This window comes from Telopea speciosissima, chromosome 9 (genome assembly GCF_018873765.1).
Source record: "Telopea speciosissima isolate NSW1024214 ecotype Mountain lineage chromosome 9, Tspe_v1, whole genome shotgun sequence".
Classification (NCBI taxonomy): domain Eukaryota; kingdom Viridiplantae; phylum Streptophyta; class Magnoliopsida; order Proteales; family Proteaceae; genus Telopea; species Telopea speciosissima.
The window spans coordinates 21,877,332-21,900,201 of NC_057924.1; the positions used below are offsets into that span (position 1 = coordinate 21,877,332).

General features: G+C 41.9%; 2 protein-coding genes across 2 annotated transcripts in view; one reads left to right on the forward strand and one right to left on the reverse strand.

Moving 5' to 3' along the window:
* The window catches only part of LOC122641048 (bifunctional riboflavin kinase/FMN phosphatase-like), a 33,294-nt gene extending 20,510 nt beyond the window's left edge, over positions 1-12,784 (reverse strand). The window contains exon 1 of the mRNA XM_043834369.1: positions 12,767-12,784. The gene's annotated coding sequence lies outside the window, so the exon portion shown is untranslated. The remainder of the gene's footprint in view (positions 1-12,766) is intronic.
* Positions 12,785-21,178: 8,394 nt separating this feature from the next.
* Positions 21,179-21,925, forward strand: LOC122638752. The gene has a single exon (XM_043831603.1). It carries the CDS (start codon positions 21,179-21,181, stop codon positions 21,923-21,925), a length of 747 nt encoding a protein of 248 aa, XP_043687538.1.
* Positions 21,926-22,870: the final 945 nt, after the last annotated feature.

Genomic DNA, 22,870 nt, shown 5'->3' on the forward strand with positions numbered 1-22,870 from the left:
GCCCACTAGCTCCTCCTTGAGCTCCATCATGTGGCCTTCGAGCTCCTCCCCACTTTGCTCCACAACATCGAGGCGCTCCTTCACCTCGGCCGTTGCTAGCTCCACCCGAGCTAGGCGTGGCTCCATAGCTCCACTAACGTCCACAGACTTGTCCTTACCTCTTCGCCTCTCCTTGGTGGGAATGGCCTCCCTCCCACGGGCTTGCTCACTCACCATCATGTCTAGCACTTCCGATTCGTTAGCCATGATGTCGAATCTACAAGTATCTTCCCTCGCAACCGAAGCTCTGATACCACACTTGTCACGGCCCTAGATCTTACTAAGCAACCGCGCCGGCACTTAGCACTCACTCTAGCACTAAGTCAGCCTTTCACCAACTCTAGCAAGGGACTTGGGAAGAGAACTTAGAGAACACTAGAGAGACTTTGAAAGAATGCACTTGAATTGCTTGAAAGCTTTTAGTACAAGACTTGATAGCTTGCTTGCTTGATTGCCTTGGCCAAATGAGGTCACCTCTATTTATAGGCAACCAAGCCTATAATGAATGGCTATGATATTTATATGTGTCCTCCATCCAACGGTGGAGAACCTTCTAGAATAGAGTCTAGAATAATCCTAGATATTTACAAGAATGCTCTAGAAGCTTGCTAGATCTTTCCTAGCTTCTAGAGGTTCTTCAATACATCTAGAATGAGTCTAGCCTCTTCCAGTATGGAGAGTTCTAGACCTTGGTTCTTCCTTGGCCCAAGGTCCATGTTAATGGGCCTTACAAGTCTTAGCCTTGGGCCATAATTAGGCGGGCTGTGACAGCGTGTAGAGGTATCAACATGGATATTTTTTTTTTCAATTATTATATTTCGTGAATGTAGCCATAGTACCCTACCAAACTTGGGGGAAATAGGAGGATTTTCATTGCAAACTATTAGGCATTGATGGGGAATCATCATTTTCTCCAACCTTCAATAAGAATCTAATCACATTTCGGGTTTATCAACAAATGGTTATGTGAAGACAATGTGTCATGACGGGGGATCACCACGTGTCCTCCACCTCATCCCTCTTGGGGAGGGGAAGAGAGAGGTGAATTGTATGTAGGGAGCCGTCACCTAGAGGAGGGTCTAGGACCCAGAATGTAAATGCATGACTCTCATGAAAAGCGATTTTTTTGGGACAACTGGTCCGATGGTCTGGGTACAGGTCAAGGTATAGTCCAGGGAAAGTATTAGGTTCCCCAGTCCGCCCGGACTTGCCAGTCCTTCTATTGCTGAGCTAGGCAATGGCATAGCATACTTTTTGGGAGAATGTAAAATACATGAAGACTGTAAAAAGTAAGGTACAAGGCAAGGGGAGAAACACATACTCGGAGATCTGACTACAAGGCAAAGGTTAGTATACAGGGAAGTAAAATATGAGACAATCAAGGCCAATATGAACTAAGCAAGATTGACACTAACTTAAACATGGTAGTGCTATGGATACATGAAAGGAGAATTGAAATTTGATGTGCATGACATGGATAAAGGAAAGACATAATAACTAAACATATGTGAACTGACAATGAGCATACAAGCTAGAGTTAGGGATACATGTGAATATGCATGGCATGTAAATGTGTAGAATTCATGACATGAATATAGCATGGGGAGTCTTAGACTACAGGGGATGGGGATCATGGATCAATGCATTCATGCATAATAGGTACAACATGCATGAAGAAAAGAAAAGAGAAAGAAGACAAGGAGTATGTGTGATCATCATCTAGAGAGATGGGATCACACTCCTCAGGAAATGCAAAACAAATAAATAAAGGACGAACGATAAAACTCGATTGAAGCACTCAAAAAAAAAAAGGGAGAGACTACCTACCTAGTTATAAGGAGATCAAAAATCGGAGATATGGAGGTTTCCCTTTCGTGACTCAGGAGATTTGTATGGGATCCGTAAGTACCACCGCTTGTAGTGATTTCTCTTGTCTCCTTGTAAGCGACACTTCATTGTCCAAGCACCGAAATCACCGGATTGATAACTCTAAGCTTTGATCTTGAAGTCTCAAGTGTGGTGGCAGTACTCAAGGGCAAGGGAACCAATAGGCTAAGACCAAGTGGAGGGGTCAAAGACTAAGGCTCCAAGCACTAGAGTAAGGGAATTGAACTAGAGGCTTGTGGAAACTTGTGGGTATGTTCATGTAACCCTCCTCAACGTGAGAGAGGCTGTATTTATAGATGTAGAGGGGTGTGTGCACTCCCAAATTTGTGTAAAGATGCTTGGTTCGATCTAGATCGTCGAAAGGAGGTGTCTTTGCATCGACAATGAGTGTTTGGTTAAGGTCAGAGCCAATGGGATGTGAGCAAGTGGTTATTTGCCAAAATATGAGTTTCTTGGGGCCTAAGGAAGTCAATATACGCATTCAAGTTGTCAAAATTGGGCTTGGTCGTGAAAAGAATCGAAATCGGAGCAAAACATGGCAAGTTTGGGCTTCTCAGATTTGCACAGATTTGACAGTGAACTAGGGTCGAGTCGATATCAAAAGGGGGTGAGGTCGACATCGAGTGGTTGTGGATGAACATCACTCGACATGGAGTGAAATGGCTCGGTTGTCGATGTTTAAAATTTGAATGTCGAGGTAAGTTAGACAGTGGGAATGTTCTACCCGACAGTCAATAGGGTATGGCTTTATGTCGATGGAAGGTGTGGTCAATGTCGACTCGGGGTCTTTGAGTGTCATCCTGGGCTTCGTGTCGACAGGGAAGGAATAGGCTATTTGGACCAGGTTCTGTGCGAGATTAGGCTTGTTCCAAGGGGCCTAGGTCACGGCTAGCCTTTCCAGAGGATTTTGGAGGGCTTGGGGGCTCTAGTTTGGGCTCTCGCAAAGAGGAATCGACGATCGGTAAATGTATTCGAGCTGTGTACACCGATGCTACATTCATAGATACAACGGCTCTACGCCTTGGAGGGTGTTCATCATCATCACGGGAAATCTCCGGGGGAAAAGACAAAATGAGGTGCCTACCAAATGCCCCTCATTGACTGAGACTGTGCAACAGTTGTAGCTCAAAGAAGTGATTTTACGAACACTTTGAATTGTCGGATTGAGCGAAAACTCATCAGTGCCTTGCTCAGGGACACTGGAGTGCGGGGGATAGAGGCGTACCTGCACAGGTTGCTCTATCAGTTGAACTGGTAGTAAAACTAGGGCAGCCAATAGTACGGGCTGCGTTGGCTAGGTGACGAGGCTGCCGATAGTATGGGCTCTTTCGTCGGGGTTGTAAACAATATTTGCCATGGTACGGGCATACTGGAAAATATTGTTGTTGACAGGGCAAGGTGCATTGTGAAGAGGGTCACCAATAGTACGGGAACTTCTAGGTAATTTGCCGTTGCTAGGCCGTGTTACAAGGGTAATTTTGTAATTACCATAGGTGTGTATAGCTCTGACCATGGTAAGAGCTCACTGGGAATTTTGCCAGTGAAAGGGCGTGCGGGAAACATTGATTGAGATCCCAAGTTGGTAATCGCTAATTGTGCGGACGTGATTGGAGATTGGGAATCTTGCTTGATTGCGATCACAGGCCACATGTAAGGTGGGCATTGGCGTGCCAAGTATGCCAAGTCACCATAGGGGTGGACCCATTGGTTCAAACTTTGAATTTGACGGCAAAATGTGCAATTCGATAGTGAAAATGTCTTCATCGACATTGAGAGTCTGAATTGACATTGAGGTGTTCCCATCGACAGTGCATCGATGTCAAGGGAAGGGTGGTTCGATGTTGATTCTGAGTGATTTTTATTGTTATGAATACGAAGTGTCACTTCTTCATTTCATTTCCTTCTTTGTCCTCTCCGGATTCTTAGGGCTCAAAGAGGGATTTTTTATCATTTGAGGTCATGTGACACCGTTTGTGGACCAAATCTTGTGCTCCTTGGTGCGGATTGATCGCCTCCTCCACTCCTTCGTTTCTATCCGAGTGGAATTTGAGGGAAACCATCCTTTGTGAGTTTCTCTTGATTTTTCCTTGTTTTTTCATCTCTTCTTTGTCTCTTTTCCACCATATCTAGGCAAGATAAAGACAAGAAAGTTCTTTGTGGAAGCCTCACGACCCAGCTTGTGCTACAAGTTTGTCAGAAAATCTTCGTTGTATTCAACCTCTACCATGTTCTTCAAAGCACGAATGAGATTACGTTCTTAGTGACGATGCAACATCGGAACATTGTAAATCTATGGGTTACTGCGCTCAGACACAAAGAAGCTTCTAGTCCACCAATACGTTCCTAATGAGAGCTTGGACAAATTCCCTTAAGTGAGTTTCTTCATTTCCCTCTTCTTTTTTTCTCTCGATTAATTCAAAAAATTAACGGAAAAAAGAAGAAGAATAGGAGTGGCTTCTAGAAAGTTTGGGGGCAGTTGGTGTTACAGAAGAAGTAGAAGAAGAAGAAAAAGAAAAGGGGCGGGAGAATGGGGATGGGCGGGGATAGGCAGGTTTGGGCTGGGCGGGGCATTGAAGCAGGTTTGGGCTGGGCGGGGCACTGAAGCAGGTTTGGGAGGAACACAAAGGTAGGGGAGGGCTGGCGGCAGGGAAGGGCGGGTGAAGGCAGGGAAGAAGAAGAAGAAAAACTGGTAGTAAAGCGTCACTGGGGTTGGGTTTCAAAGAAGGATAGGGAAGGGTGAACATAAAGACAAGAGAGGAAAGTGAAGAACTCAGGGTATAAAGGTCCATAAACATACATGGGTAGAAAGAATCAGTGTTTTAGATAGTTTTGTAAATCCAAACAGTGAATGTCTAGTTTTGTAAGGGAAAGCTCAATGTGGGTAATTAGATAGTTTTTTCGATATTTTTTCTATTTTAATAAATCTAGTGGGTCCGACCAAATGGCATGATGGGCTAAAAATTGGAGGGGATTCACTGTCAGGCTGAGTGCCCCTACCAGTGCGGGGGTCAATGAGAGCGTGTGAGGGGCATCCAATAGGGGTAGGATCTTGTTAATGGTTGCGGAAGCGAAACGATACGAATAGCATTACCAAATTTTAGTAGAAACAGGATCTTGATGAACACACGTAATAAAATGAATCAATGCTAGGTTGAAGGTTACTTAGAACACACTATTGGTACGTTCCTCCAAAGGATTGTAGCATGTGCACTCGATCGATGTCTATAGATTCCCTTCAAACCCAAATCTCCTTTGTTCTATGTTTTTAAGGAAGACGAAGACTCTCTTTCTCTTGCTCTCAAGTTTTTTAATTCAAAAACAACTAAATTTTGAGGTTAGGCTTCTCTTTTATATAAAAATCTAACTTTGAAGATTTTAAATAGATTAACGATATCAAACCATGTGGTGGATCTGAAAGGGTGACCATTAAGTTGTCCTTAATTGTACAAGAGGACAATCCTACCAATGGTGTAACCTGAAAACCCCTTGTAATAAATAATTCAATTACAATTTACCCCGCACTTCTAACATCCACAATACATGCTCACAAGTATGGAATAAAATAATCCACCAACAAAGCAAACGCAATGTCAATTAAACCATGAGTGTCAGGACCTATGATTAATCAAAATATTTAAAACTCCTTTCAAATAATAATATTAAAACTAATATTATTGAGGCCTGGATCCTGATCAATCATATCTAACAACTCACATACTTGGATGTTCACCTTTTCGGGATACAAAAACCTTATTGAGGATCACCACATTCATGCATACACCCCACACAATGAGCGTCCGGTGTGTAGTCAGTCCTATACTCCTATCGATAGACATCAACCATTGGAACACTAGATTGCATGAAATGTAAACGCAACAGTAAGTGCTTCTCAGGTACCAAAAAAAAATAACTACCAAAAATTTTCATTGTGAATACAATGACGGTAAACCAAATCGAGAATTCCGATGGATCAACGTTTTACTCGATTAAGTGCCTGCATTTATATTTTCGCACTAATATTTATACACTAATATTTATTATGGAAATATACAATGGGGCAACTCTTGAACAGAGTACACAATTTTATCCGAAGTTGTGAACGAATAATGATAAAATTGTGCAATTTCATCTTATCGAACTAATCACAACAAGCACATGAATAAGAAATATAATAATAAATTTAATCAAATTAAATTGGGTTTGATAGATACGCACATCAGATGTAAATAATCCAACAAGATCTTTCATTTCCTATGTCTGGTCGCTAACTCCACATATCCTAACAGCCTTTTTTTCCCTAGATTTTTTTTTAAATCTTCTCTCTCATATGTTTGAATATATGGATCCTATACAAATGATACATTTTTCAAGATAGCCATTGCGGTGGACTGTATATTCCTTCCCATAGTGGTAACATGGGAAACCCTTTCCCAATATTTATAAACAATTTTCCCTCGTAGGAACCTCTAGGTATTTATGCCATTAGAATTTAGAAAGGTTGATTTGACCACTGACCAATCTGACTAATGGATGTATAAACATTCATGGGGCTGTTAGCATGTCACGTTTGATAATATATTCTTACCAAAAAAAAAAAAAGTTTGATAGTATATCTCAACTGGAAATTTCTTTTGCTTTCTTCAATCAATGAAATTTTATTAAGTATACTTCTAACTGGAAAAATGAGATTGGAATAAACCACTAAGACTGAATGAGATCAAAATAAATCTAATACTTGAATAAAAATATAAATTTTATACTTTATTACAATTATTCATTGCCAATCGACAAGTTATCTATAAAAGAACGTATAACTTATACGTTCTATTTTATATGGCAAGCATTACCCGTCCTCCCAACTTTCTTATTATACAAGGGAATTGTTGGGTAATTGTATTGCAATTCGTGTTGTTTCAATACAATAGATTAAGCAATAGAAACTAGGCTTGACCTTTGGCTGAAATGAGAAGACCAAAGCTTGGATTTGATGTAGAAGCACACCCGCAACAACTTGAACAAACTTGAGGTTGAGTCACGCTTGTGGTGCTGCCTTTAAGGTAATTGATGCATCCTACTGCCAATGAGTGTTCTACACCACTACCCCAAGATAAAACAACCACCAACTAGAAGATGAAACAGTCTTTCTAGTCCCTTGAAGGAGCCAAGAGCTTCAACACAACAACCCTCTAACACACTTAGAAGAAAAGAGAGAGAGAGAGAATAATACTCTTAGTGATTGCTAAGTATGGGCATGAACATGTATCCAAGGATGTCTCTTACAAAGCAATTGGTTGGGTTTATATAGGCCCAAGACCAATCCTTGCACTCCCTTGGAATTCCCAAGAATAACCATCCACTTAAGACCAAATTGAAGAATAAGATTTATGGACATGAATATGGACATGAATTGGAGGTTAATTCCAAATTCATGGTCATTCTCCACTAAGGGTCATGAATGACCTTAAAATTCATTCATTCTCTACTAAGACCATAAAGGCCTTAAAACCTCATAAAGAGTCATTCTCCACTAAGGACCATAAAGGCCTTAATACCCCATAAAGGGAGAGACATCACCTATGACCATGAATTGAGAAATCAATCTCATTCAATATCCTTGACCCACCTTCCCACTCATGATAGTGACCATGAATAGACTTTAGGGTACCCATAGAATGTTACAACCTTTGGAATTACTTTTTTGATCACATGGGTCCCACACCATAACAAAGCAATCAAAACATTTTGAAACTTAAAATAAAATAAAATATATATTAGATATATTTTAAATCTAACAATCCCCACAAGTTTCAAAACGACACGAGACACACATACTGTGACTGAATTAGACACTATAGGACACATCGTTGTAGGTGTCTTCCGAACTTGAACCTACACTAGGTCTAATGGACCGCGCTACAGAGTAGAGGTGGAGTCAGACTCCTTAAATCTTTTTCCATTGGTGTACCTAACCGTCCCATCAACCATATCCCATAGGTCGACTCTTGCGGTACCCATCATAAAATCACTTTGGACTTTTAAACCGGTCATATCCCTTATCTTGAACTCGTGAATATTTTAGAGAACTCGCCTATAAGTTCTCATCCACGGCGGCCACACCCCCTACATTCACTTAGGTTAGTCCCTGGTGTCCACCACAACTGACATACCCCCATATTTCTTGGGATTAGACTAATTAAGAGCTTTACCGCTCAACCTCTTTCTTTGTGGTAGTACTACTTTCACCATTGACAGCTTGGAATGAATATTTATACAAGTAGTAGTACAAAATTGGTCAACCGATGATTTCGTTTGTACCCCTTGAACCTAATTCAGGCATTTAGCCTCTTCACATAGGTAGGGTATCCATCACATGACCTATAGATTAGGCATTAACCCCATTCCTGTAGATGCACTACACAAGTTCTTGATAGACATAGGCTTTGTAAACATGTCAGCTTGGTTACTTTCTGACTTCACATAATCGATAGCTATCATTCCTTCATCTATGTACTGTCTCATAAGGTTGTGTCTGAGACGTATGTGCCTCCTTTTACCATTGTATATCCGGTGCTTGGCTAGATGTATAGCCGCTTGGTTATCACAATGTAGTGATACCGATGATGCCGATTTTTGCCACAATGGAATACCCACCATTAAGTTTCTAAGCCATTCGGCTTCCGTTCCTGTCTTTTCCAAGGCTATGAACTCAGCTTCCATGGTAGAGCATGTCCCACAAGATTGCTTTATGGATTTCCATGAGATTGCACCGCCTGCTAGTGTAAACACATATCCACTAGTAGCTAAGGACTCGTTTGTATTCGAAATCCAATTTGCATCACAATATCCTTCCAAAACCGTTGGTTTACCACTATAGTGTAAACTATAGTTTATAGTGCCTTTTAGGTACCTTAGTAACCTATCAATTGCGCTCTAATGTTTCTTACTTAAATTGTGAGTATGTTGACTCAACTTTCCTACCACAAGGACAATATCTGGACGTGTACAATTCATTAGATATGTGACCGAACCAATAATTTGAGCATATCTTTTTTGATTCACTGGTTCACCTAGGTTCCTTTTCAAGTGACATCCCATATCAAAAGGTGTTTTAACTGCTGAAACTTCATGGTACCCATACTTTTTAAGTATGTTTTCTGCATAACGGGCTTGGGATAATGAAATATGATTTTCTTGCTTGGTGATTTTGATCCCAAGGATCATATCAGCCTCTCCTAAGTCTTTTGTGTCGAAACTAGACATCAAAAGTTTCTTAGCTTGATTAACCATTTCCAAGTTTGTTCCCATTATGAGCATATCATCTACATATAGTAGTATGAATACATCCCTACCACCATGAAACCTGCTATATAAGCATCTTTCAGCGTCGTTTACAACAAACCCATTTGAAATTAGAATCTTGTTCAATTTTTCATGCCATTGCTTCGGTGCTTGCTTCAATCCATATAAAGATTTCTGAATTTTGCAAACCTTTCGCTCTTGGCCAATTACAACACAACCTTCTGGTTGCTTTATGTAAATTTTCTCCTCTAAGTCCCCATTAAGAAATGCCATTTTCACATCCATTTGATGGATGACCAGGTTATATATTGACACCATTACCAATATAACCCTTATCGTGACAATTCTAGACACCGGGACAAATGTGTCAAAGTAATCAATATTAGGCTTTTGTCTAAAACCTTTGACAACAAGTCTGGCCTTGAAACGATCAAGTGACCCATCACTTTTTAATTTCTTTCAAAATATCCACTTGGTTTCCAAAGTTTTGGACCCGAATGATAAATCCATCAATTCCCAAGTGTTATTCGCCAAGATTGAATCTAGTTCACTCTTGATTGCCTCTTTCCAAAAGACGGCATCCAATGATGTAATAGCCTCTTTGTATGTAAGAGGATCATTGTCTACTAAATAGACAAGCCACTCATCATCTGTATATTTAGGTCTTTTGAGTCGCTTGCTCATCCTAGGTCAACTTTCGTCATCATTACTCAATTCTTGATTGGTAACCCTTTCATTTGACTCCATTTTCCCATTAGTCAATTGACTATCCTTACTTATAGGTAAGATGGACTTAAAGGGAAATAAATTTTTAAAAAACTCAACGTCTCTTGATTCTATGATGCTATTTGGTTCAATAACATCATCCATGGCTTTGATCACCATGAACCGGTATGCCATACTATTTGTAGCATAACCCAAAAACACACAATCACATGTTTTTTGTCCCAATTTTTTTTTCTTGGAATCCGGTAACAACACCTTAGCCAAACAACCCCAAACCCGTAGATGTTTTAGACTTGGTTTCCTACCAAACCATTTCTCAAATGGAACCATACCAGTCTTGCTATGTGGGATTCTATTTGATAGATAACATGCCGATAGCATGGCTTCCCCCCACATATCAAGTGGTACACCTGAACTCAATAACATAGAGTTCATCATCTCTTTAAGAGACCTATTTTTCCTTTCGGCAACCCCATTTGATTTTGGTTGGTATGACGCGGTTGTTTCATGGATAATTCCCTTTTTCTCACAAAACTTATTAAGGTTAAAGTTCTCAGCCCCTCTATCAGTTCTAAGTCTTTTAACCTTCTTACTAAGTTGATTTTCAACTTCCATTTTGTAAGATATGAACGCCTTTTCGGTCTCATCCTTTGATTTGAGTAAATACACCATGGTATATCTAGAGTGGTCATCAATGAAAGTTATGACATAGTTGTTTCCTCCCCTAGACTCATATGACTTGTAGTTACATAAGTCACTATAGATTAATTCCAAGAGATTACTCTTCCTATCCATAGTCTTGTGAGGTTTTTTGGTTAACTTTACCTCTACACAAGTTATGCACTTGTTCACGAGGGGTTCCACCTTATCGGTGATCATGCCTAACTTGCATAGTTTGGTGATATATTTTACACTACTATGACCCAACCTACCATACCACAAATCAAAAAAGTTAGAAGAGACAATCATGTAAGCAGAAGAAGTACTAATTTTCTCAATTATAATATTTTCAACACTTAGTACAAACAACCTCTCACTAAGGTATCCCTTCTCCATAAAAACATTGTTTTTAGTGATAATCGCCTTATCACTTTCAAAAGCCAATTTCATTCCTACTTTATTAAGCAAAGGAACTGAAATTAAATTGCGCCTAATATCTGACACATGAAGAACATTGGTGAGAACCATAGTCTTCCCTGAAGTGAGTTTCAAAGTCACTTTTTCTTTTTCCATAACAGGAGCACTTTGGGAATTCCTCATAAATACCTTTTCATCCTCTGTATTCATGGAATAAGAGAAAAATATCTTCAGATCACCACAAATATGTCTTGTAGCACCGGTATCCAATACCCAATCTTTTGGTTTTTCAATCAAATTTGCTTCCGTGACCATAGCAATAAAGACGTTGTCTTCAACTAGATTCACCTTTTCAGAGTTTTTCTTCCTGAATCGATAATCTTTCTTGAAGTGTCCTAACTTACCACACACAAAACAAGTAAGTTTCTTCTTCTTGAAAGAAGGCTCATCATTGTCTTGACGATTCTTCCTTTTCTTGTTTTGTTTGTTGGTCTCTTCCAAGTTTGCTTTTAGGCGTCTTTCCCCAAGGTCTTTTTTACCCTTGTCCTTGTGCCGGTTCTTCTTCTTAATTTTGATCCTTACAATCAATTGGTCTAGAGTCAATTCCATCTTCTTGTGTTTCATAGACGCTTTAAAGGCATCCCAAGAAGATGGAAGCTTTTCAATCAAGGCACCGGTCATAATTTCTTCCGGTAGAATCATCTTTTCCTTTGCTAGCTTTCCAACCAAAATTTGAAATTGATCAATTTGGTTTGAGACGATGTCACTATCTTTCATAGCAAAGTTTAGAAAGTTAGCCACCAAGTACTTCCTTGAACCAGCATCCTCAAGAGAGTACTTTTTTACCAACGCATTCCAAATCGAACATGCATACTCCAAAGAACTATACACATGGTATAGGTCATTTGATAATGCATTCAAAATTCGATTCTTGCACTGATAATCCGCTTAAATCCAAGCCACCATTTTGCCCTCCTTTTCAGGATCATTATTTTTTTTCGGTATGGGTTCAGTCAAGGTAAATACCACCCCAATTTGGGTTAATGCAAACAACATCATTTGCCTCCATCGTTTGAAATTTTGACCTCCAAACTGTTCGATCTTGTCAAATTCAGAGATAATCTTCATCTTACCCAAATTCGGGATAAGCTCCGTCACCGACGGGATAATATTGGTGGGAATTAAGTCAACGGTAGGAAAAAGAGGAATCTCCTTACCATTGCGGCTAACAGGAACTCCGCCTTCTTGGTTGTTGATTGCTCCTTCAATATTTGTGTTTGAAGGATTTCCTTCATTGGCAGCTCCATCAGCGGTGTTGTTGTTCGAAGCATCACCCTTGTTGTTTACAACTCCAAGATCAGCCATGAGATCTTATAATATCAATTACCTTAAACTTGTTGGGTAATTGTATTACAATTCCTTACAAATAATTGAAACAATACGAATTGCAATACAATAGATTAAGCAGTAGAAACTAGGCTTGACCTTTGGCTGAAATGAGAAGACCAAAGCTTGGATTTGATGTAGAAGCACACCTGCAACAACTTGAACAAGCTTGAGGTTGAGTCACACTTGTGGTGCTGCCTTTAAGGTAATTGATGCCTCCTACTGCCAAGGAGTGTTCTACACCACTACCCCAAGATAAAACAACCTCCAACTAGAAGATGAAGCAGTCCTTCTAGTCCCTTGAAGGAGCTAAGAGCTTCAACACAGCAACCCTCTAACACACTTAGAAAAAGAGAGAGAGAGAGGGAGAATAATACTCTTAGTGATTGCTAAGTATGGGCATGAACATGTATCCAAGGATGTCTCTTACAAAGCAATTGGTTGGGTTTATATAGGCCCAAGACCAATCCTTGCACTCCTTTGGAATTCTCAAGAATAACCATCCACTTATGACCAAATTGAAGAATAAGATTTATGGACATGAATTGGAGGTTAATTCCAAATTCATGGTCATTCCCCACTAAGGGTCATGAATGATCTTAAAATTCATTCATTCTCCACTAAGACCATAAAGGCCTTAAAACCCCATAAAGGGTCATTCTCCACTAAGGACCATAAAGGCCTTAATACCCCATAAAGGGAGAGACATCACCTATGGTCATGAATTGAGAAATCAATCTCATTCAATATCCTTGACCCACCTTCCCACTCATGATAATGACCATGAATAGACTTTAGGGTACCCATAGAATGTTACAACCTTTGGAATTACTTTTTTGATCACATAGGTCCCACACCATAACAAAGCAATCAAAATATTTTGAAACTTAAAATAAAATAAAATATATATTAGATATATTTTAAATCTAACAAGAATCTTCACACCTTAAAATCTCTCTCTATCTAGTTCAATGGTTTGGTTCTTATAAAATGCTCTCAACCTCGATGCAAGCAAGTGCAGACACAAGATCGAGAAAATAATAACTTTAGTGGGTAAAATAAAATACAATTAAGTAAGAAGAAATTAAAAATAAATTTTTGATTATTTAAATTAAAAATAAAGTTGATACAAAGTGATATGAAAAATAGATTTACAATTCTTTTTTTAATGCAAATCGATGGTGGAGAGAGGGGACTCACCATATATAAGAGGTTAAAGCTGGATAAAAAAATTCAATACTATTTTCATGTAAAAGTGAAGTAGAATTGTACTTGCCATGTTCAATATATTTTTGAGTTTGTTATACAAATGTGATCCATGGCCATTACAAAAAAGTATGATTTTGTATTTGGTTAGATTATATTTCATTATACTCCACGTCCAACAGTACGGGGCAAAAATATGACGCTATAGGTGGAAAACCAGGTATTTTTTTGGTGTTCACTTTTGAGTCTTCTGCCTAACCCAATCCAACCAGCTCATGTGTCCAAATTTTAAAACAATTGCTGAGACAAACAAATCAAACAATTACTAGTTTACAATCCACCTCCTCCCAGCCCACCCTTAAATGGGAGAAAAGAAAAAAGAAAATAAAATATTTTGCAAATCTATTAATTTCTCTCCTTTCCTTTCTCCTCTTAAAAAAAAATGGAATTTCCACTATGATGTTATTAAAATAAAATATTTAAAAAAAAATAGTTTCAAAGTAAAATAACATTCATAGGTGTTGGAATTTTCAAGATATTGATGTGGGATTGTGAAGGAGTTTGTTTGGCTTATTTGTGTGAGTAGTCATTTATCACATGTTATGTTTAGAAGATATTCTAAAGTGCATTTGTGAGGACGGGGACCGTCCGAGCGCGTCCTCGTGCATGAGACGCAATGTGGCATTCTTTGCACTTCGCACTGAGGCGCCTTAACCTTTTCTGGATCAACTGTCAGTGGACCAGTGCGATGGCTCGAATCCGACCGTTGGATCGGTGTCTGATCAAAGGGGTGCATCCCTTGAGTATACGTTGAACCCAATGGTTGTAGCTCATCCGTACAAACATGTGAGCCCAATGGTGATGACCCATACGAACAGCCATGTCCAAGTCCATAGGTAGCCCACGAATTCAGTCAGTCAAATATAACAATTCTTATAGTTTTAAATGATTACTGTCTCTGCAAATCAGTAATCAGTCAAACCTGATTTATCTTGGGAGGCAGGTTTGCTGTAACCCTTTGCAGTAATAGGGTGCAAATACTATCTTAAGCACAGACATTTTTCAACTCAGGCAGTCTTACCGTGCTCTCCAATTTTGTTCTTATTTTCTAATAATAGGTGGGTTGGGATTGAAACCCTACTTCTGCAAGCTTGCAGAAGGTTTCCTAGTCTATCGAATCAAGATAGACCAAGTGTCAAATTTCATATCTAAATTCAATCAATATCCTCTTTGCTATGAGAAGTATGCCCACAGACCCTTCCTGTAGTTTATGCACATTTTTTGTAATCCCGGATTTTACATTGCTTTGTTTTGTACTTGATCAACTTTGATTGGATTGAAACTCAATGTACGAAGAGAAGACCTATGCATAGAGTTAGTTCCATCCAACATACTATTTAGCAAATGGGAAAAATACTTCTACACTACACTGTCATCGTAAAGATTCTTTTACACCCGCCTCACATATTAAACAATGTGGTCCATACTAACATTTCTCTATCCTGTTCTGACCATTTGGCCCCATGTTGGCCCATGTAGATGATATCATTTTCTAACCTTCATTGGTTGTAGTGTATGGATTCCTTTTTACACCATCCTTGTAGGAAACCCTCTCATTTAACAAATATAGATTTGCTAGACCATAAATTTTCCTACACCCACTTGACAATCCCTCACCTAACAAATATATGGGAAACCGTTCTCCGCATGGGAGCGCAAGGGGCATGCGCATGGGGCAACCAATGAGAGCGTTGTGGCACATTAGGAGCAAAAATTCCGCAATTCATGGGGGCGGGACTGTCATTTCTGCCCCCAATGTGTGGGCGTGACCCCTGCGTTCAATGTAGGGAACTTTTCTCCTAAACATATTATTAATTAATATAAAATAAATATAAATAAGAAATGGATATTCTATTCTAATTTTATTCTAAATTCTCTCAATTCTAAAGAAATTTTCTATTTTTTATTCGATAACCGGTGATGTGTGTGGGCGTGTACTTGCGCCTAGACACAACCCAATGCAAAAAGACCGCCGCACCCCCTGGAAGAGTGGAATGGTCGAGGGGTGCCACAGTCATGCCAACTCAATGCCCTTTTTTTTTAGGAAAAAAATATCTTGCCCACCCACTTCAAGGAAGCAATCTCTCTATATGATATTAAAAGGAACCTCACAACACAATTTCTAGTAAAATTATTTTTTGAGTTTTAATTGGTTAATTCCAGTTTTATATATTCTATATTTAATTTGAAATTAGATTCCTTCCGTATTTAGTTTCCTTATTCACCTCCTAAGTGATAGGAATTAAATAAAATATCATAATGGAAAGAGAACGGTGCCTGGATGCTTGCGTTGTGCTGACCCTGTGCCAGATACAAGGGTGTGAGAAATGACCACCGCACCCCCGGGAAATTCTGCTTTTCCATGGGGGGGTGGCGGTCATTTTGTACGCTCCTATGTCTGGGCATAGAGGTAATGCACCACACCCTCCCAAGTATTTTTTTTCTCCCATATCATAAATATATTTATTTAATATACTAGGAATCTTCAATCTCTCAGACTTTCTTTAGATACCAATCTAACACCTTGAAATCATTATCTGAATATCTTCACAATCCCCTCTCATGCAATGCAAAGTGTCTTTAAAATTATATGGGAGATGGTTCCCAATGGGAGCGTGAGTGAAACCATCAACAGAGGTATGATTTCAACCTTTCATGGGGGTGGGGCATTCATTTCGCACCCCTTTATGTCTAGGCGCAGGGGCCACACTATCATTCAGGACTCTTTTCCCCAAATTATATCATCTTCTTAGGAAAGAGAATTTACATGCCATCCATGTATATTGACATCTTTCACACCAAGCCAATGTGTTTACAGGAGAAAGTGCCTCACGATTTGTATAAAAATAAACCCACATGGTTGAGGAGAGAGAATGTGGGGGTGTGCACTACCAATAATATGTACATCATTTTCCCATCTTCCTATTACATGATTACGTCTCCCTGATGCTTCATGATGTCTTTAATTTACTAATTATTTCTAACTAATTAATTATCTTTTATATATTAATTTTTCTACTAATGATATTTTTCCCTACATGTTTAATAGACTCTCTCTCTCTCTCTCTCTCTCTCTCTCTCTCTCTCTGTTATACCCGCACCCCGAGAGTATAATTAATTATTAATTCTTCCCTGTGACGTGTAGTTATCACTGCCACATATGCCGGTGAGTTGTTCTCACTGGTGGTCAAACCCAGCTATATTGACCATAGTACGAGGTTGCCTGTGGAAACTAGTCGGGACCACGGAGGTTGCACCTTGACGTGTCAGGGGTAAGTAGTTGACCAAATTTTATTGTGTGCTTACTGCCCTCTCAAAGCCCTCGAAGTGTGGTCCAAAGGCCCTGACCTCTTATGGTGGGAACCACCTTCCTACTCGCATCGGATGCAAGGTTACTGGCTGCCTCCGACCCTGCATCCAATGCTGCTGACAAGGACTCTTGTGAGTGAGACCCTGTGGCTAAGGTGCTATGGGTGTCTTGCCATGTTTGACCCTACCCAAATAGACCCTAGGTTACACTTATGAGGTCTTATCCAAACAGGCCATTAAAAGTGATTTTCTATATGAGGGAGATGGGTAAGACTATTCCTTAGTCTTTCTTTTTTTTCTTTCCTAACCTAATCGTGAAAGGAGAGGAGAGCTTTGAAGAGAGGAGGAGAAGAAGGAGAAGAAGGTGGGATCGGCTGCTTGAGCTTGGATCTACAAGGAGGACCTCCTGTGTACCTCAAATCAGGTAAGCCAAGTGCCCCTTTTTCTCTCTTTCCCCCTTGCTCGTTTGAGCTTGGGTGGTTCTTTGGTTGCAGCCCCAAGATGGGGATTTCTTTTTTTGAAAACCCAAAGGGTTAGCTCGAGCCATGTGTAGTTTCCCCTTGTAGGATGCTATCCCATTTTCATTACAATCCTATAAAGACCTCTATTTGACCTCTTGTTGAATCTATTTGATTCTAAAGCTTCAACCACCAAAGAAAACCCCAAATCTGGATTTTTGAGCTTTTGATCCTTTAAACCTCCCTTAAATCTTTGGATGTTGGGTGTTTCTAAGACCCAAATAGACTCTAAGACACCCCCTCCCTAGTCCCTTGAGGCTTAGAGAACCAAATGGGACAACCCTGGGCTTTTAAAGACCTTGAAATCACACTTGGGTTGCATCGGAGGCGAGTCTGCGTGAGTCCGATGTTGCCTCCGATGTGTCCCGAGCCTGCAGGGAAGGTCGGAGGCAAGGTCGGAGGCAAGACTGCGTGAGTCTGATGTTTGCCTCCGATGTGGCCTGAGCTTGCAGGAAGGTCGGAGGCCGCAGGAAGGTCAGAGGCAAGGTCGGAGGCAAGCCTGCTGAGTCCGACGTTGCCTCCGATGCAGTTTTTAAGGCTTATAACTTATGTAAACTGTGGGGTTTCTCTATGAGGCCTCCCCTACACTCTCTCACACTCTTATTCACTTCCATAGGCGCCAACATATGTGCAATGGGGTGATTTTGAGCGGGAATCGTTGCGCTTATATAAATTCCATTTGAAGTAATTGGTGAGTGGGTTTGGGTGACTGTTTGAGCTTGTTTACTATTGCTTATTCATGCATTTATGAATTATATTGTGACATTATCATTAAAGCATGATTGCATATTTGCATTTATTCTTATTCGATGATGATGATTTGGATGATATGGATTTGTGTTGGGTTACGGTGCCGGGAAGTACTGGCACCGGAACCCCCGGATTACGTGGAATTGTATATTGCATCTCATTCTTACCTGTATGCGCTATGTTGTGCTGGTACCCGGGGGTTAGATGGAATGGGACGTTGACACACCCGCATGTACCTGAAACATGATAGGATTCATGTAGTATATCTGTGGTTAGGCTCAGTTCCTTATGCTACGACCCTTACCAACAGGGGTTTAGGTGTTGGGTAGCCAGAGCACCTGCTGCCTGTGGAGAGTTAGAGAGGCCAAGCCAGGGGTAGTAATGGTTATCGGGGTCTGCCTCTGGGTGGTGATGACTACGACCGGCGCGGGCTCCATTGTAATAATTGAGGTTGCATTGTGGTGAGAATGGAAGGATCCACAGTGTCTTCCCGAGTTATTGCAGTAGCATTTACCCATTGACTTAGAATTGTGTGTTAGGTGGTAAATGAATTAATAATGGCATTCACCATAGACTTTTTGTGATTGTGTGACTATGCATCCCCTTTTCTCTCTCACTAGCTCGATGGAGCTAACCCCCGTGTACACATTCTTTTTAGATTTTGATGCAGATGATTACTGTGGAGCCAGAGACCGTGACTGAGGATCATGGTGATGGTTGCCCATGATGATTGTGCCTACGGGCTGTATTGATACTTGGGACTTGTTCCCTTCTTTTGTTTTTTTTGGGGCCACGTGCCTTGTATAAATATATTGTTATACTTGTTTTGGGGTAGTTATGCTATGGTCATTCGGGATATTCATCCAAACTATTTATGTATCACTTAGCCGTGTGAACATGAGGTAACTACTGTAAACGCTTCTGCTTATTTTATGATCGTTGGAAATGTAATATTCCTTTGTCTTTCGCACTCTGATATTATTGTATTGTAATATTGGTTTATGACTGTGAGTTGGCCACTGCATCGAGATCCTGGCGGTGAGGTGGGATGACGCGTGTCACCCCAATCATACCCTGATATTGTATTTTATCCCTTGTCGGGATAGGGGTGTGACACTCTCTCTCTCTCTCTCTCTCTCTCTCTCTCTCTCTCTCTCACAGATGGTAAAGTAGTAAACTGATACGTCAAGGAACGTTAGCCAATGAGGAGCTGACATTTGTATCGGGATGAGCTGAGGTCGTGTTGGATGAGCACGAGCCGTCCCCTACCCAAAAGGACAAAACTCATGCGAGTACCTGACCTCGAGGTTCATACGCGCGAGCCCAGACATTGACGAATAACGAGGGGTAGACGAGCCGAGCCTTCCTAAAGGCGTGACTAGGCTAGAACCTTAACCACCCTGTGAGGGGCAGAAACGACCTTCTCAGGATGACCCGAGTACCACACTCTACGAGAAGAGAACAAGCCACGGGCCCTAATAGCCCAAGATTATCGCCCATACGTCGCCTAATAAAGCGCAAAGGGATCAGGGGATTAACCCTATCCCTAGAATTACTCCTAAATTCTCTCACTCCATGCCCAGGACTCTCCTTTCCTAATAGGGCATGATTCTACCCACCATGCCTCACTCATCGCCTATAAATAACTGGGTAAATTCCTCCCACGATCATCTGAATTCAATTATTCTTATCTATTGCTAAGAGTTCTGACTTAGGCATCGGAGTGCACAAACTGGCATAGCCCGGTCCTCTCTTGCTAACCCTGTGTTGTAGGAACAGGTCGCTTCGACATAGTTCTTGACGCAACAGATTGGCGCCGTCTGTGGGAACGACAACTTACAAGCCCTACTAAGCTCTAAACCAACTAAAGGATCATGGCCGGTGAGCAAAACGTTGTTTCCACCAATCCCGAGATCCCCCAGCTAGAGGGAAACCCAGTAGCCAGCCGTGCAACAAGAGCACCCGCGCCGGAGGGCAAGCCTGGAAACAAACTGTACACTAGATAGCGGCTGTTTCCCTGCCATCGGCGGTAGCGATCGAGACAACTAGGTCTCAGCCACCACCCACAATCACGGCTAGACCAAGCGCAATCCAAGAAAGCGCTCAAGGCACCCAGGGTGTGGGATCTCTCCCCCTGCCACCTTCGCTACCGGAGGGATTTGTCCCGATAAACATGAATCCTGACGCACCGGCCCCAGTTGGTTAAATCAATGATCTGCAACAGCAAGTACTCCAGCAGAATGCCCTCTTCAGGGATATGCATAGGGAGTTACAGGCAGCGAGGATGACCAATCCGGCACCTATCACGACATGGGCACCACCCTCGCTACCAGCTCTCCTGAGGCAAGCGCGAGGAGAAGAAAGAGCTCTGAGGGAGGGGGAAGTGCATAGAACCAGGAGCCATGCCGGGTCATCTCACCCTTCTCGGAGAAACATTCCCCCTCAAGGGGTCGTTCGGACCGGAGACCTGCCACCCGAGTTAACCCTTCTTGTGTAATTGAACCATCGGTCTCAACACCCAGAGAGACCCGTGGCCGGACAGAGCAGAGCCGTACCAGGCACTCAGACTCATGTACCCCGTGGGCCAACCTTCAGAGGTCGGTTAGACAAGAGAATTGGCAAGGACTAAATGGGCATAACGGCCAGGTCAAACCAGGCGCAGATTGGATCGTAGAAAACAAGCTTGACTGTAAGCTCAAGGAGATTAACGACAAGCTAGAAGCCCTAGAAAAAGGGGCCACCCCAGAAGAGAATTACAGGCCCAGCCTGCATCCCTTCACACCAAAGATCATGAGAGCGGAGCTTCCCCGAGGTTTCAAACCCCCCTCCTTTGAAGCTTATGACAGGAAGACCGACCCCAACGACCACATAAGTTACTTTAATGCAATGATGACAGTATACGGCAGGTCAGATGTCATGTCATGTCGGTCCTTCCCGACCTCGCTGAAGGGACCAGCAGCGCTCTGGTTCGCCAAGCTAAACCTAACTCCATAAGGAGCTTCACAGAGTTGGCCATAGCTTTCGTAAGCCGATTCCAAAGTAGTGTCAAACAAAAGAAGATGGCTGCGAACTTGCTGGTAGTGAGACAGCGACCTGATGAGTCCATACGGGACTACATCACTCGCTTTAATGGGGAGGCCCTGGAGATCAAGGATCTAGATGACGGCATGGCTTTTAATGCCCTGCACAACGGGGTGACCAACCATGACCTGGTGAAATCGCTCACCCTCGAACCAGTATCCACCATGGCTCAACTGCTAGACCGATGCTATCAGTATGCCAATATGTTTGACATTATGAAGGCCCAGAGGACAGCTGATCCCAAGGTGACAGAGAAGAAAAGGACGGGCGAGAAAGAAGAAAAGAAGGACAGCAAGAAGCAGAAATCGGATTGGTGCCAGGACCGAGACCAAAGTCCAGATTACACGCCTCTGAACACCTCCAGAATGAACATCCTTATGGAGATCTATGATCGAGACCTACTGCAGTGGCCCAGACCAATGTTCTCAAAGCCCGAGGATAAGAACAAGAAGAAATACTACAAGTTCCACAGGGATGTCAGACATGACACAGAGGACTGTCGACAACTAAAGAGAGAAATTGAGGACGTGATCCAAAAGGGGCACCTCCAGCGATACGTCAAGGAAGATAGGAAAGATAACCCCTGAGGTTGGGACTGCACAAATAGTGACCCCAAAAGAGATGACCGACCCCAAGGAAGAGACGATCGAGACCACCGAGACGATTGCGGGGAAGACGGTAGAGAAAATTGGGGAACAGGCGCTGAGGCAACACCTCCAATGCCCCAGACATCCTCACCATCCTGGGAGGCCCTGGACAGGAATCATCCAGAAAGGCGAAGTCCAAAGCACGGTTCGATAGCAGAAGTACCCAAAAAGAAAGTGCAAACCGACTCAATCATTTCCTTTTCGGATGAAGATTTGGAAGGGCTAAGTTCGCCACACGGCAACGAGGTCGTGGTTCAGGAAGTGATAGCCAACAGACCGGTGCACAGAATATTGGTGGACACCGAGGCGTCAGTAGACATGCTGTCATACGATGCCTACCTGTAGTTCGGGTTTGAGCCGAGAATGCTGAAGCCTGAGTTCGCACCGCTATACGGGTTCTCAGGAGCACCCACCCCGATCGAGGGGTCGGTCGAACTCCTGATGATGGTAGGGACAACCGCCTGCTAGAAGACCATAAAGGTCAACTTTATGGTAATTTGGGTCGCGACTGCCTACAATGTCATACTAGGAAGGCCGGGCTTGAACGAGTTAGGGGCAGTAGTCTCCACAAAACATCTGAAGGTGAAGTTCACCACCCCTGACGGCATAGGAGAATGTCGTATCGACCAGAAAAAGGCATGAGAGTGCCATGCTGCCTTCCTAAAGCAGACCAAGGGCAACTGCAAAGGGACGGCCTTCACTATTGAAGTCAGCGACAACCATGAAGGAGACTAGCAATATCAACGGGGCGAACCTGCAGAGGAACTCATCGAGATACCAATCGATGACAAGGACCCCACGAGAACTGTGAAAATCGGGACCCTGTTAAAAGAAGAGGAAGCAAGGGAGCTCGGTTCCTTCCTCTGGGAGTACGTCGACTTGTTT